The sequence below is a fragment of the Salmo salar genome, chromosome 03, assembly GCF_965601325.2.
Source record: "Salmo salar chromosome 03, fSalSal1, whole genome shotgun sequence".
Classification (NCBI taxonomy): Eukaryota; Metazoa; Chordata; class Actinopteri; order Salmoniformes; family Salmonidae; genus Salmo; species Salmo salar.
In genome coordinates this window covers 1,410,549-1,426,939 of record NC_138293.1, presented here as the reverse complement: position 1 = coordinate 1,426,939, position 16,391 = coordinate 1,410,549, and the positions used below count along the sequence as shown (strand labels likewise).

Here is a 16,391-nt window from a genome sequence, read left to right as displayed (position 1 = left end):
CCCTAGAGACTGACATCCACCACCATGATGCCCTAGAGACTGACATCCACCACCATGATGCCCTAGAGACTGACATCCACCACCATGATGCCCTAGAGACTGACATCCACCACCATGATGCCCTAGAGACTGACATCCACCACCATGATGCCCTAGAGACTGACATCCACCACCATGATGCCCTAGAGACTGACATCCACCACCATGATGCCCTAGAGACTGACATCCACCACCATGATGCCCTAGAGACTGACATCCACCACCATGATGCCCTAGAGACTGACATCCACCACCATGATGCCCTAGAGACTGACATCCACCACCATGATGCCCTAGAGACTGACATCCACCACCATGATGCCCTAGAGACTGACATCCACCACCATGATGCCCTAGAGACTGACATCCACCACCATGATGCCCTAGAGACTGACATCCACCACCATGATGCCCTAGAGACTGACATCCACCACCATGATGCCCTAGAGACTGACATCCACCACCATGATGCCCTAGAGACTGACATCCACCACCATGATGCCCTAGAGACTGACATCCACCACCATGATGCCCTAGAGACTGACATCCACCACCATGATGCCCTAGAGACTGACATCCACCACCATGATGCCCTAGAGACTGACATCCACCACCATGATGCCCTAGAGACTGACATCCACCACCATGATGCCCTAGAGACTGACATCCACCACCATGATGCCCTAGAGACTGACATCCACCACCATGATGCCCTAGAGACTGACATCCACCACCATGATGCCCTAGAGACTGACATCCACCACCATGATGCCCTAGAGACTGACATCCACCACCATGATGCCCTAGAGACTGACATCCACCACCATGATGCCCTAGAGAAGTCTGAGACAGCTGGACTACAGCCAACCTGATACTGTAGCTTTAAGCTGTAGCTCAACCAGACAAGCTAATAAGATAAGTCTGTCCACCATCTCTGCTAAACTCCTCTCTCTCTCTCTCTCTCTCTCTCTCTCTCCTCCAGTCAGTCTGAGGCTGACTGATGTTTCTCCTCCACACTGATGTGTCTGTTGTCAACAGAAACAGAGGCAGAGAGAATGTTGCTTTACAGAGCTATTATAGAGACCTTACAGGAAGACCGTAACACTACCATAGGGACAGGAGAGACGATTACAGTGTACAGGAAGACAGTAGCACTACCATAGGGACAGGAGAGATGATTACAGTGTACAGGAAGACAGTAGCACTACCATAGGGACAGGAGAGATGATTACAGTGTACAGGAAGACAGTAACACTACCATAGGGACAGGAGAGATGATTACAGTGTACAGGAAGACAGTAGCACTACCATAGGGACAGGAGAGATGATTACAGTGTACAGGAAGACAGTAAACACTACCATAGGGACAGGAGAGATGATTACAGTGTACAGGAAGACAGTAACACTACCATAGGGACAGGATAGATGATTACAGTGTACAGGAAGACAGTAACACTACCATAGGGACAGGAGAGATGATTACAGCGTACAGGAAGACAGTAACACTACCATAGGGACAGGAGAGATGATTACAGTGTACAGGAAGACAGTAACACTACCATAGGGACAGGAGAGATGATTACAGTGTACAGGAAGACAGTAGCACTACCATAGGGACAGGAGAGACGATTACAGTGTACAGGAAGACAGTAACACTACCATAGGGACAGGAGAGATGATTACAGTGTACAGGAAGACAGTAGCACTACCATAGGGACAGGATAGATGATTACAGTGTACAGGAAGACAGTAACACTACCATAGGGACAGGAGAGATGATTACAGTGTACAGGAAGACAGTAACACTACCATAGGGACAGGAGAGATGATTACAGTGTACAGGAAGACAGTAACACTACCATAGGGACAGGAGAGATGATTACAGTGTACAGGAAGACGTGGGACATGGTTTGAAACAGTGAAAACAGACGCTTTTTTTGTTGTTGTCCGAAGCGACATGAATCTTGGGATTTTTCTTCATTTTTAAACACCAAAATCAGATCCAAGAGTCTGTATCTCTCAGTGATATTCATTCTCTCAGTGATATTCACTGGGTAACGTGATCAGCTTACCGCAGGCTTCCTATAAACTCTCAGTGATATTCACTGGGTAACGTGATCAGCTTACCGCAGGCTTCCTATAAACTCTCAGTGATATTCACTGGGTAACGTGATCAGCTTACCGCAGGCTTCCTATAAACTCTCAGTGATATTCACTGGGTAACGTGATCAGCTTACCGCAGGCTTCCTATAAACTCTCAGTGATATTCACTGGGTAACGTGATCAGCTTACCGCAGGCTTCCTATAAACTCTCAGTGATATTCACTGGGTAACGTGATCAGCTTACCGCAGGCTTCCTATAAACTCTCAGTGATATTCACTGGGTAACGTGATCAGCTTACCGCAGGCTTCCTATAAACTCTCAGTGATATTCACTGGGTAACGTGATCAGCTTACCGCAGGCTTCCTATAAACTCTCAGTGATATTCACTGGGTAACGTGATCAGCTTACCGCAGGCTTCCTATAAACTCTCAGTGATATTCACTGGGTAACGTGATCAGCTTACCGCAGGCTTCCTATAAACTCTCAGTGATATTCACTGGGTAACGTGATCAGCTTACCGCAGGCTTCCTATAAACTCTCAGTGATATTCACTGGGTAACGTGATCAGCTTACCGCAGGCTTCCTATAAACTCTCAGTGATATTCACTGGGTAACGTGATCAGCTTACCGCAGGCTTCCTATAAACTCTCAGTGATATTCACTGGGTAACGTGATCAGCTTACCGCAGGCTTCCTATAAACTCTCAGTGATATTCACTGGGTAACGTGATCAGCTTACCGCAGGCTTCCTATAAACTCTCAGTGATATTCACTGGGTAACGTGATCAGCTTACCGCAGGCTTCCTATAAACTCTCAGTGATATTCACTGGGTAACGTGATCAGCTTACCGCAGGCTTCCTATAAAGATCCACACTGATCTAGAGAAACCATTTAATGGGATATACAGAACCATAGAGACAAACCCCACTGCTCCTTCTCTGCTCTTAGAATGACTGTTTTCCTGTTTAAATTGGTTGTTTTCAGACTGAGTCAGGAAGCAGAACAGACTGTCAGACTTCTCTCCTCTCCTCTCCTCTCCTCTCCACCATCCTCTCCTATCCTTTCCTCTCCCATCATCCTCTTCTCCATCATCCTCTCCCATCCTCTCCTATCCTTTCCTCTCCCATCATCCTCTTCTCCATCATCCTCTCCTCCTCTCCCATCCTCTCCCATCCTCTCCTCTCCACCATCCTCTCCTCTCCTTTCCTCTCCCATCATCCTCTTCTCCATCATCCTCTCCTCCTCTCCCATCCTCTCCCATCCTCTCCCATCCTCTCCCCCTCCTCTCCTCTCCTCTCCTCTCCTCTCCTCTCCTCTCCTCTCCTCTCCTCTCCACCATCCTCTCCCCATCCTCCTCCTCTCTCCCACCATCCTTTCCTCTTCCATGATTGTTTCCAGATTTCTCCTCCCAGAGTTCCTTGGAAGGGAAACATGGGAAAGAGAGACAATGCGACCTGGAGAGTGTGGAGGAGGATGAGACACTCAGAGGAGTGTGATTATACACATGCAAGCACAAACACCCCCACAAGCACACAGTCCTACCATCGTCCAGGTAGTGTGTTAGGTTGTGCAGGGCGATCCTCTCCATACATCTCTCCTGCTGTCTTTTGACCACACAGTTTGAGTTCTCAGAATACATGGAGCAAACCTGGAACTCACACACACACACACACACACACACACACACACACACACACACACACACACGCACACACACACACACACACACACACGCACACACACACACACACACACACGCACACATACAAACACACGCACACACACCGAGTAAATTCAAATGGACTTGAACCATGTAGCTGTTGTTAATGTCATCTGTCTATTTATGGAAACAGTTTGCAAATTGCCTAGAAGCAGGGAACCAGCCAGCCAGTCAACCAATTAGTCAGCAAACCAGCCAGTCAGTCAGCCAACCAGTCAACCAAATTAGTCAGCAAACCAGCCAGTCAGTCAGCCAACCAGTCAGCCAGTCAGTCAGCAAACCAGCCAGTCAGTCAGCCAACCGGTCAGCCAGCCAGCCAGCTAGCCTTCCGGTCAGCCAACCAGTCAGTCAGCCAACCAGTCAGCCAGCCAGCCAGCCAGCCTTCCGGTCAGCCAACCAGTCAGTCAGCCTTCCAGTCAGCCAGCAACCAGTCAGCCAGACAGTTAAAAGCCAGCTATTTAATCAGCCAACTAGTCAGCCAACCAGTCAGCCATCCAGCCAGCCAGTCAATCAGCCAGCCAGCTAATTCGTCAGCCAGCCAACCAGTCAGTCAGCCAGCCTGTTAATCAGCCAGTCAGTCAGCCAGCCAGCCATCCAGTCAGCCAGCCAGTTAAACAGCCAGCCAGTTAATCAGCCAGTCAGCCAGTCAGTCAGCCATCCAGTCAGCCAACCAGCCAGTCAGCCAGCCAGCCATCCTGTTAGTCAGCCAACCAGACAGCCAGTCATCCAGTCAGTCAGTCAGCCAGTCAATCAACCAGACAGTTAGTCAGTCAGCCAGCCAAGCAGTCAGCCAACCAGTCAGTCAGCCAGCCAACCAGTCAGCCAACCAGTCAGCCAGCCAGCCAGCCAGTTTATCAGCTAGTCAGCCAGCCAGCCAGTTAATCAGCCAGCCAGCCAGTCAATCAGCCAGCCAGTTCATCAGCCAGCCAGCCAGTCAATCAGCCAGCCAGTCAATCAGCCAGCCAGCCAGTTAATCAGCCAGCCAGTCAATCAGCCAGCCAGCCAGCCAGTCAATCAGCCAGCCAGTCAATCAGCCAGCCAGTCAATCAGTCAGCCAGCCAACCAGTCAGTCAGTCAGCCAGCCAGCCAGTTAATCAGCCAGCCAGTTAATCAGCCAGCCAGCCAGTCAATCAGCCAGTCAGGCTTTCCCAGAAACAATAATGTGCAGAATAGTAAATAGTGCTGCTGATCATTCATGTTCTCTCTGAGAATCTCTCAGCCCTCTACTGTATTATCAGCCCTCTACTGTATTATCAGCCCTCTACTGTATTATCAGCCCTCTACTGTATTATCAACCCTCTACTGTATTATCAGCCCTCTACTGTATTATCAACCCTCTACTGTATTATCAGCCCTCTACTGTATTATCAGCCCTCTACTGTATTATCAGCCCTCTACTGTATTATCAGCCCTCTACTGTATCTACTGTATTATCAACCCTCTACTGTATTATCAGCCCTCTACTGTATTATCAACCCTCTACTGTATTATCAGCCCTCTACTGTATCTACTGTTTATCAACCCTCTACTGTATTATCAACCCTCTACTGTATTATCAACCCTCTACTGTATTATCAACCCTCTACTGTATTATCAGCCCTCTGTACTGTCAGCCCTCTACTGTATTATCAGCCCTCTACTGTATTATCAGCCCTCTACTGTATTATCAACCCTCTACTGTATTATCAGCCCTCTCGTATTATCAGCCCTCTACTGTGTGTTTATCTTCGCCACTGCGTGTTTCTATCCAGTCCCTCTCCACTGTGTTTCCTATCCAGTCCCTCTCCACTGTGTGTTTCCTATCCAGTCCCTCTCCACTGTGTTTCCTATCCAGTCCCTCTCCACTGTGTGTTTATCTTCGCCACTGTGTTTCCTATCCAGTCCCTCTCCACTGTGTGTTTATCTTCTCCACTGTGTGTTTCCTATCCAGTCCTTCTCCACTGTGTTTCCGATCCAGTCCTTCTCCACTGTGTGTGTGTGTGTGTGTGTGTGTGTCTGTCCTGGTTTACTCACCACCGGCAGGAGGAGAATGGCAATCAGCAGGAGGCCTCGCATCTCGACCAGAGAGGTGTACAGCAAGGTGTGTGTGTGTGTGTGTGATCCACAGATAAAGCTCCTGTCAGCTCGACTGCAGTCTAACAGCCATTAGAAAACAGAGAGTCTGAAACAGAGAGAAGAGGACCTGCCATTAGCCCTAACATAGGGTATACTCTACTCTACAGGACCTGCCATTAGACCTAACATAGGGTATACTCTACTGTTCCATTAGACCTAACATAGGGTATACTCTACTCTACTGTTCCATTAGACCTAACATAGGGTATACTCTACTCTACAGGACCTGCCATTAGCCCTAACATAGGGTATACTCTACTCTACTGTTCCATTAGACCTAACATAGGGTATACTCTACTCTACAGGACCTGCCATTAGACCTAACATAGGGTATACTCTACTCTACTGTTCCATTAGACCTAACATAGGGTATACTCTACTCTACAGGACCTGCCATTAGACCTAACATAGGGTATACTCTACTCTACAGGACCTGCCATTAGACCTAACATAGGGTATACTCTACTCTACAGTTCCATTAGACCTAACATAGGGTATACTCTACTCTACAGGACCTGCCATTAGACCTAACATAGGGTATACTCTACTCTACTGTTCCATTAGACCTAACATAGGGTATACTCTACTCTACTGTTCCATTAGACCTAACATAGGGTATACTCTACTCTACAGTTCCATTAGCCCTAACATAGGGTATACTCTACTCTACTGTTCCATTAGACCTAACATAGGGTATACTCTACTCTACTGTTCCATTAGACCTAACATAGGGTATACTCTACTCTACTGTTCCATTAGACCTAACATAGGGTATACTCTACTGTTCCATTAGCCCTAACATAGGGTATACTCTACTCTACTGTTCCATTAGCCCTAACATAGGGTATACTCTACTCTACTGTTCCATTAGACCTAACATAGGGTATACTCTACTCTACTGTTCCATTAGACCTAACATAGGGTATACTCTACTCTACTGTTCCATTAGCCCTAACATAGGGTATACTCTACTCCGTTCCATTAGACCTAACATAGGGTATACTCTACTCTACTGTTCCATTAGACCTAACATAGGGTATACTCTACTGTTCCATTAGACCTAACATAGGGTATACTCTACTGTTCCATTAGACCTAACATAGGGTATACTCTACTCTACAGTTCCATTAGACCTAACATAGGGTATACTCTACTCTACTGTTCCATTAGACCTAACATAGGGTATACTCTACTGTTCCATTAGACCTAACATAGGGTATACTCTACTCTACTGTTCCATTAGACCTAACATAGGGTATACTCTACTGTTCCATTAGACCTAACATAGGGTATACTCTACTCTACTGTTCCATTAGACCTAACATAGGGTATACTCTACTGTTCCATTAGACCTAACATAGGGTATACTCTACTGTTCCATTAGACCTAACATAGGGTATACTCTACTCTACAGTTCCATTAGACCTAACATAGGGTATACTCTACTCTACTGTTCCATTAGACCTAACATAGGGTATACTCTACTGTTCCATTAGACCTAACATAGGGTATACTCTACTCTACTGTTCCATTAGACCTAACATAGGGTATACTCTACTCTACTGTTCCATTAGACCTAACATAGGGTATACCCTACTGTTCCATTAGACCTAACATAGGGTATACTCTACTCTACTGTTCCATTAGACCTAACATAGGGTATACTCTACTCTACTGTTCCATTAGACCTAACATAGGGTATACTCTACTCTACTGTTCCATTAGCCCTAACATAGGGTATACTCTACTCTACAGTTCCATTAGACCTAACATAGGGTATACTCTACTGTTCCATTAGACCTAACATAGGGTATACTCTACTCTACTGTTCCATTAGACCTAACATAGGGTATACTCTACTGTTCCATTAGACCTAACATAGGGTATACTCTACTGTTCCATTAGACCTAACATAGGGTATACTCTACTCTACAGTTCCATTAGACCTAACATAGGGTATACTCTACTCTACTGTTCCATTAGACCTAACATAGGGTATACTCTACTGTTCCATTAGACCTAACATAGGGTATACTCTACTCTACTGTTCCATTAGACCTAACATAGGGTATACTCTACTCTACTGTTCCATTAGACCTAACATAGGGTATACCCTACTGTTCCATTAGACCTAACATAGGGTATACTCTACTCTACTGTTCCATTAGACCTAACATAGGGTATACCTCTACTGTTCCATTAGCCCTAACATAGGGTATACTCTACTCTACAGGACCTGCCATTAGACCTAACATAGGGTATACTCTACTCTACTGTTCCATTAGCCCTAACATAGGGTATACTCTACTCTACTGTTCCATTAGACCTAACATAGGGTATACCCTACTGTTCCATTAGCCCTAACATAGGGTATACTCTACTCTACAGGACCTGCCATTAGACCTAACATAGGGTATACTCTACTCTACTGTTCCATTAGACCTAACATAGGGTATACTCTACTGTTCCATTAGACCTAACATAGGGTATACTCTACTCTACTGTTCCATTAGACCTAACATAGGGTATACTCTACTCTACTGTTCCATTAGCCCTAACATAGGGTATACTCTACTCTACTGTTCCATTAGACCTAACATAGGGTATACTCTACTGTTCCATTAGACCTAACATAGGGTATACTCTACTCTACTGTTCCATTAGACCTAACATAGGGTATACTCTACTCTACTGTTCCATTAGACCTAACATAGGGTATACCCTACTGTTCCATTAGACCTAACATAGGGTATACTCTACTCTACTGTTCCATTAGACCTAACATAGGGTATACCCTACTGTTCCATTAGCCCTAACATAGGGTATACTCTACTCTACAGGACCTGCCATTAGACCTAACATAGGGTATACTCTACTCTACTGTTCCATTAGCCCTAACATAGGGTATACTCTACTCTACTGTTCCATTAGACCTAACATAGGGTATACCCTACTGTTCCATTAGCCCTAACATAGGGTATACTCTACTCTACAGGACCTGCCATTAGACCTAACATAGGGTATACTCTACTCTACAGGACCTGCCATTAGCCCTAACATAGGGTATACTCTACTCTACTGTTCCATTAGACCTAACATAGGGTATACTCTACTCTACTGTTCCATTAGCCCTAACATAGGGTATACTCTACTCTACAGGACCTGCCATTAGACCTAACATAGGGTATACTCTACTCTACAGGACCTGCCATTAGCCCTAACATAGGGTATACTCTACTCTACTGTTCCATTAGCCCTAACATAGGGTATACTCTACTCTACTGTTCCATTAGACCTAACATAGGGTATACTCTACTCTACAGGACCTGCCATTAGCCCTAACATAGGGTATACTCTACTGTTCCATTAGACCTAACATAGGGTATACTCTACTCTACAGGACCTGCCATTAGACCTAACATAGGGTATACTCTACTCTACTGTTCCATTAGCCCTAACATAGGGTATACTCTACTCTACTGTTCCATTAGACCTAACATAGGGTATACTCTACTCTACAGGACCTGCCATTAGCCCTAACATAGGGTATACTCTACTGTTCCATTAGACCTAACATAGGGTATACTCTACTCTACAGGACCTGCCATTAGACCTAACATAGGGTATACTCTACTCTACTGTTCCATTAGCCCTAACATAGGGTATACTCTACTCTACTGTTCCATTAGCCCTAACATAGGGTATACTCTACTCTACAGGACCTGCCATTAGACCTAACATAGGGTATACTCTACTCTACAGGACCTGCCATTAGACCTAACATAGGGTATACTCTACTCTACAGGACCTGCCATTAGACCTAACATAGGGTATACTCTACTCTACTGTTCCATTAGACCTAACATAGGGTATACTCTACTCTACTGTTCCATTAGCCATAACATAGGGTATACTCTACTCTACTGTTCCATTAGACCTAACATAGGGTATACTCTACTCTACTGTTCCATTAGACCTAACATAGGGTATACTCTACTCTACTGTTCCATTAGACCTAACATAGGGTATACTCTACTCTACTGTTCCATTAGCCCTAACATAGGGTATACTCTACTCTACAGGACCTGCCATTAGACCTAACATAGGGTATACTCTACTCTACAGGACCTGCCATTAGACCTAACATAGGGTATACTCTACTCTACAGGACCTGCCATTAGACCTAACATAGGGTATACTCTACTCTACAGGACCTGCCATTAGACCTAACATAGGGTATACTCTACTCTACTGTTCCATTAGACCTAACATAGGGTATACTCTACTCTACTGTTCCATTAGACCTAACATAGGGTATACTCTACTCTACAGGACCTGCCATTAGCCCTAACATAGGGTATACTCTACTCTACAGGACCTGCCATTAGCCCTAACATAGGGTATACTCTACTCTACAGGACCTGCCATTAGACCTAACATAGGGTATACTCTACTCTACAGGACCTGCCATTAGACCTAACATAGGGTATACTCTACTCTACTGTTCCATTAGACCTAACATAGGGTATACTCTACTCTACAGGACCTGCCATTAGCCCTAACATAGGGTATACTCTACTCTACAGGACCTGCCATTAGCCCTAACATAGGGTATACTCTACTCTACAGGACCTGCCATTAGACCTAACATAGGGTATACTCTACTCTACTGTTCCATTAGACCTAACATAGGGTATACTCTACTCTACAGGACCTGCCATTAGCCCTAACATAGGGTATACTCTACTCTACTGTTCCATTAGACCTAACATAGGGTATACTCTACTCTACAGGACCTGCCATTAGCCCTAACATAGGGTATACTCTACTGTTCCATTAGCCCTAACATAGGGTATACTCTACTCTACAGGACCTGCCATTAGACCTAACATAGGGTATACTCTACTCTACTGTTCCATTAGACCTAACATAGGGTATACTCTACTCTACTGTTCCATTAGCCCTAACATAGGGTATACTCTACTCTACGGTTCCATTAGACCTAACATAGGGTATACTCTACTCTACTGTTCCATTAGACCTAACATAGGGTATACTCTACTCTACTGTTCCATTAGACCTAACATAGGGTATACTCTACTCTACAGCTTCCATTAGACCTAACATAGGGTATACTCTACTCTACTGTTCCATTAGACCTAACATAGGGTATACTCTACTCTACTGTTCCATTAGACCTAACATAGGGTATACTCTACTCTACTGTTCCATTAGACCTAACATAGGGTATACTCTACTCTACAGGACCTGCCATTAGACCTAACATAGGGTATACTCTACTCTACTGTTCCATTAGACCTAACATAGGGTATACTCTACTCTACTGTTCCATTAGACCTAACATAGGGTATACTCTACTCTACTGTTCCATTAGCCCTAACATAGGGTATACTCTACTCTACAGGACCTGCCATTAGCCCTAACATAGGGTATACTCTACTCTACAGGACCTGCCATTAGCCCTAACATAGGGTATACTCTACTCTACAGGACCTGCCATTAGCCCTAACATAGGGTATACTCTACTCTACAGGACCTGCCATTAGCCCTAACATAGGGTATACTCTACTGTTCCATTAGCCCTAACATAGGGTATCCTCTACTGTTCCATTAGACCTAACATAGGGTATACTCTACTGTTCCATTAGCCCTAACATAGGGTATACTCTACTCTACAGGACCTGCCATTAGCCCTAACATAGGGTATACTCTACTCTACAGGACCTGCCATTAGACCTAACATAGGGTATACTCTACTCTACAGGACCTGCCATTAGACCTAACATAGGGTATACTCTACTCTACAGGACCTGCCATTAGACCTAACATAGGGTATACTCTACTCTACAGGACCTGCCATTAGCCCTAACATAGGGTATACTCTACTCTACAGGACCTGCCATTAGACCTAACATAGGGTATACTCTACTCTACAGGACCTGCCATTAGACCTAACATAGGGTATACTCTACTCTACAGGACCTGCCATTAGACCTAACATAGGGTATACTCAACTCTACAGGACCTGCCATTAGACCTAACATAGGGTATACTCTACTCTACAGGACCTGCCATTAGACCTAACATAGGGTATACTCTACTGTTCCATTAGCCCTAACATAGGGTATACTCTACTGTTCCATTAGCCCTAACATAGGGTATACTCTACTCTACAGGACCTGCCATTAGACCTAACATAGGGTATACTCTACTGTTCCATTAGCCCTAACATAGGGTATACTCTACTGTTCCATTAGACCTAACATAGGGTATACTCTACTCTACTGTTCCATTAGACCTAACATAGGGTATACCCTACTGTTCCATTAGCCCTAACATAGGGTATACTCTACTCTACAGGACCTGCCATTAGACCTAACATAGGGTATACTCTACTCTACAGGACCTGCCATTAGACCTAACATAGGGTATACTCTACTCTACAGGACCTGCCATTAGACCTAACATAGGGTATACTCTACTCTACAGGACCTGCCATTAGACCTAACATAGGGTATACTCTACTGTTCCATTAGCCCTAACATAGGGTATACTCTACTGTTCCATTAGATCTAACATAGGGTATACTCTACTCTACTGTTCCATTAGACCTAACATAGGGTATACCCTACTGTTCCATTAGCCCTAACATAGGGTATACTCTACTCTACAGGACCTGCCATTAGACCTAACATAGGGTATACTCTACTCTACAGGACCTGCCATTAGACCTAACATAGGGTATACTCTACTCTACAGGACCTGCCATTAGACCTAACATAGGGTATACTCTACTCTACAGGACCTGCCATTAGACCTAACATAGGGTATACTCTACTCTACAGGACCTGCCATTAGACCTAACATAGGGTATACTCTACTCTACAGGACCTGCCATTAGACCTAACATAGGGTATACTCTACTCTACAGGACCTGCCATTAGACCTAACATAGGGTATACTCTACTCTACAGGACCTGCCATTAGACCTAACATAGGGTATACTCTACTCTACAGGACCTGCCATTAGACCTAACATAGGGTATACTCTACTCTACTGTTCCATTAGACCTAACATAGGGTATACTCTACTCTACAGGACCTGCCATTAGACCTAACATAGGGTATACTCTACTCTACTGTTCCATTAGACCTAACATAGGGTATACTCTACTCTACTGTTCCATTAGACCTAACATAGGGTATACTCTACTGTTCCATTAGACCTAACATAGGGTATACTCTACTCTACTGTTCCATTAGACCTAACATAGGGTATACTCTACTCTACTGTTCCATTAGACCTAACATAGGGTATACTCTACTGTTCCATTAGACCTAACATAGGGTATACTCTACTCTACAGGACCTGCCATTAGACCTAACATAGGGTATACTCTACTCTACTGTTCCATTAGACCTAACATAGGGTATACTCTACTGTTCCATTAGACCTAACATAGGGTATACTCTACTCTACTGTTCCATTAGACCTAACATAGGGTATACTCTACTGTTCCATTAGACCTAACATAGGGTATACTCTACTGTTCCATTAGCCCTAACATAGGGTATACTCTACTGTTCCATTAGACCTAACATAGGGTATACTCTACTCTACAGGACCTGCCATTAGACCTAACATAGGGTATACTCTACTCTACTGTTCCATTAGACCTAACATAGGGTATACTCTACTGTTCCATTAGACCTAACATAGGGTATACTCTACTCTACTGTTCCATTAGACCTAACATAGGGTATACTCTACTCTACTGTTCCATTAGACCTAACATAGGGTATCCACTACTGTTCCATTAGACCTAACATAGGGTATACTCTACTCTACAGGACCTGCCATTAGACCTAACATAGGGTATACTCTACTCTACTATTCCATTAGCCCTAACATAGGGTATACTCTACTGTTCCATTAGACCTAACATAGGGTATACTCTACTCTACTGTTCCATTAGACCTAACATAGGGTAGGTATACTCTACTCTACTGTTCCATTAGACCTAACATAGGGTATACTCTACTGTTCCATTAGACCTAAAATAGGGTATACTCTACTCTACTGTTCCATTAGACCTAACATAGGGTATACTCTACTGTTCCATTAGACCTAATATAGGGTATACCCTACTGTTCCATTAGCCCTAACATAGGGTATACTCTACTCTACTGTTCCATTAGACCTAACATAGGGTATACTCTACTGTTCCATTAGACCTAACATAGGCTATACGCTACTGTTCCATTAGCCCTAACATAGGGTATACTCTACTCTACTGTTCCATTAGCCCTAACATAGGGTATACTCTACTCTACTGTTCCATTAGACCTAACATAGGGTATACTCTACTCTACTGTTCCATTAGACCTAACATAGGGTATACTCTACTGTTCCATTAGACCTAACATAGGGTATACTCTACTCTACTGTTCCATTAGCCCTAACATAGGGTATACTCTACTCTACTGTTCCATTAGACCTAACATAGGGTATACTCTACTCTACTGTTCCATTAGCCCTAACATAGGGTATACTCTACTGTTCCATTAGACCTAACATAGGGTATACTCTACTGTTCCATTAGACCTAACATAGGGTATACTCTACTGTTCCATTAGACCTAACATAGGGTATACTCTACTGTTCCATTAGCCCTAACATAGGGTATACTCTACTCTACAGTTCCATTAGACCTAACATAGGGTATACTCTACTCTACAGGACCTGCCATTAGACCTAACATAGGGTATACTCTACTCTACAGGACCTGCCATTAGACCTAACATAGGGTATACTCTACTCTACAGGACCTGCCATTAGACCTAACATAGGGTATACTCTACTCTACAGGACCTGCCATTAGACCTAACATAGGGTATACTCTACTCTACAGGACCTGCCATTAGACCTAACATAGGGTATACTCTACTCTACAGGACCTGCCATTAGACCTAACATAGGGTATACTCTACTCTACAGGACCTGCCATTAGACCTAACATAGGGTATACTCTACTCTACAGGACCTGCCATTAGACCTAACATAGGGTATACTCTACTCTACAGGACCTGCCATTAGACCTAACATAGGGTATACTCTACTCTACTGTTCCATTAGACCTAACATAGGGTATACTCTACTCTACAGGACCTGCCATCAGACCTAACATAGGGTATACTCTACTCTACTGTTCCATTAGACCTAACATAGGGTATACTCTACTCTACTGTTCCATTAGACCTAACATAGGGTATACTCTACTGTTCCATTAGACCTAACATAGGGTATACTCTACTCTACTGTTCCATTAGACCTAACATAGGGTATACTCTACTCTACTGTTCCATTAGACCTAACATAGGGTATACTCTACTGTTCCATTAGACCTAACATAGGGTATACTCTACTCTACAGGACCTGCCATTAGACCTAACATAGGGTATACTCTACTCTACTGTTCCATTAGACCTAACATAGGGTATACTCTACTGTTCCATTAGACCTAACATAGGGTATACTCTACTCTACTGTTCCATTAGACCTAACATAGGGTATACTCTACTCTACTGTTCCATTAGACCTAACATAGGGTATACTCACTACTGTTCCATTAGACCTAACATAGGGTATACTCTACTCTACAGGACCTGCCATTAGACCTAACATAGGGTATACTCTACTCTACTGTTCCATTAGACCTAACATAGGGTATACTCTACTGTTCCATTAGACCTAACATAGGGTATACTCTACTCTACTGTTCCATTAGCCCTAACATAGGGTATACTCTACTGTTCCATTAGACCTAACATAGGGTATACTCTACTCTACTGTTCCATTAGACCTAACATAGGGTAGGTATACTCTACTCTACTGTTCCATTAGACCTAACATAGGGTATACTCTACTGTTCCATTAGACCTCACATAGGGTATACTCTACTGTTCCATTAGACCTAATATAGGGTATACCCTACTGTTCCATTAGCCCTAACATAGGGTATACTCTACTCTACTGTTCCATTAGACCTAACATAGGGTATACTCTACTGTTCCATTAGACCTAACATAGGGTATACCCTACTGTTCCATTAGCCCTAACATAGGGTATACTCTACTCTACTGTTCCATTAGCCCTAACATAGGGTATACTCTACTCTACTGTTCCATTAGACCTAACATAGGGTATACTCTACTGTTCCATTAGACCTAACATAGGGTATACTCTACTCTACTGTTCCATTAGCCCTAACATAGGGTATACTCTACTCTACTGTTCCATTAGACCTAACATAGGGTATACTCTACTCTACTGTTCCATTAGCCCTAACATAGGGTATACTCTACTGTTCCATTAGACCTAACATAGGGTAT

At 43.9% G+C, this 16,391-nt stretch overlaps 1 protein-coding gene across 1 annotated transcript in view; it reads right to left on the bottom strand.

Moving 5' to 3' along the window:
• The window catches only part of LOC106591847 (pituitary adenylate cyclase-activating polypeptide type I receptor), a 104,511-nt gene that overhangs the window by 57,739 nt on the left and 30,381 nt on the right, over nucleotides 1-16,391 (bottom strand). The window contains exons 2-3 of the mRNA XM_045714366.2: nucleotides 5,877-6,024; nucleotides 3,686-3,791 (exon numbers count right to left, since the gene is read on the bottom strand). Of these exons, the coding sequence (XP_045570322.1) occupies nucleotides 3,686-3,791; nucleotides 5,877-5,918 (148 nt within the window). The 5' untranslated portion in view covers nucleotides 5,919-6,024. The remainder of the gene's footprint in view (nucleotides 1-3,685; nucleotides 3,792-5,876; nucleotides 6,025-16,391) is intronic.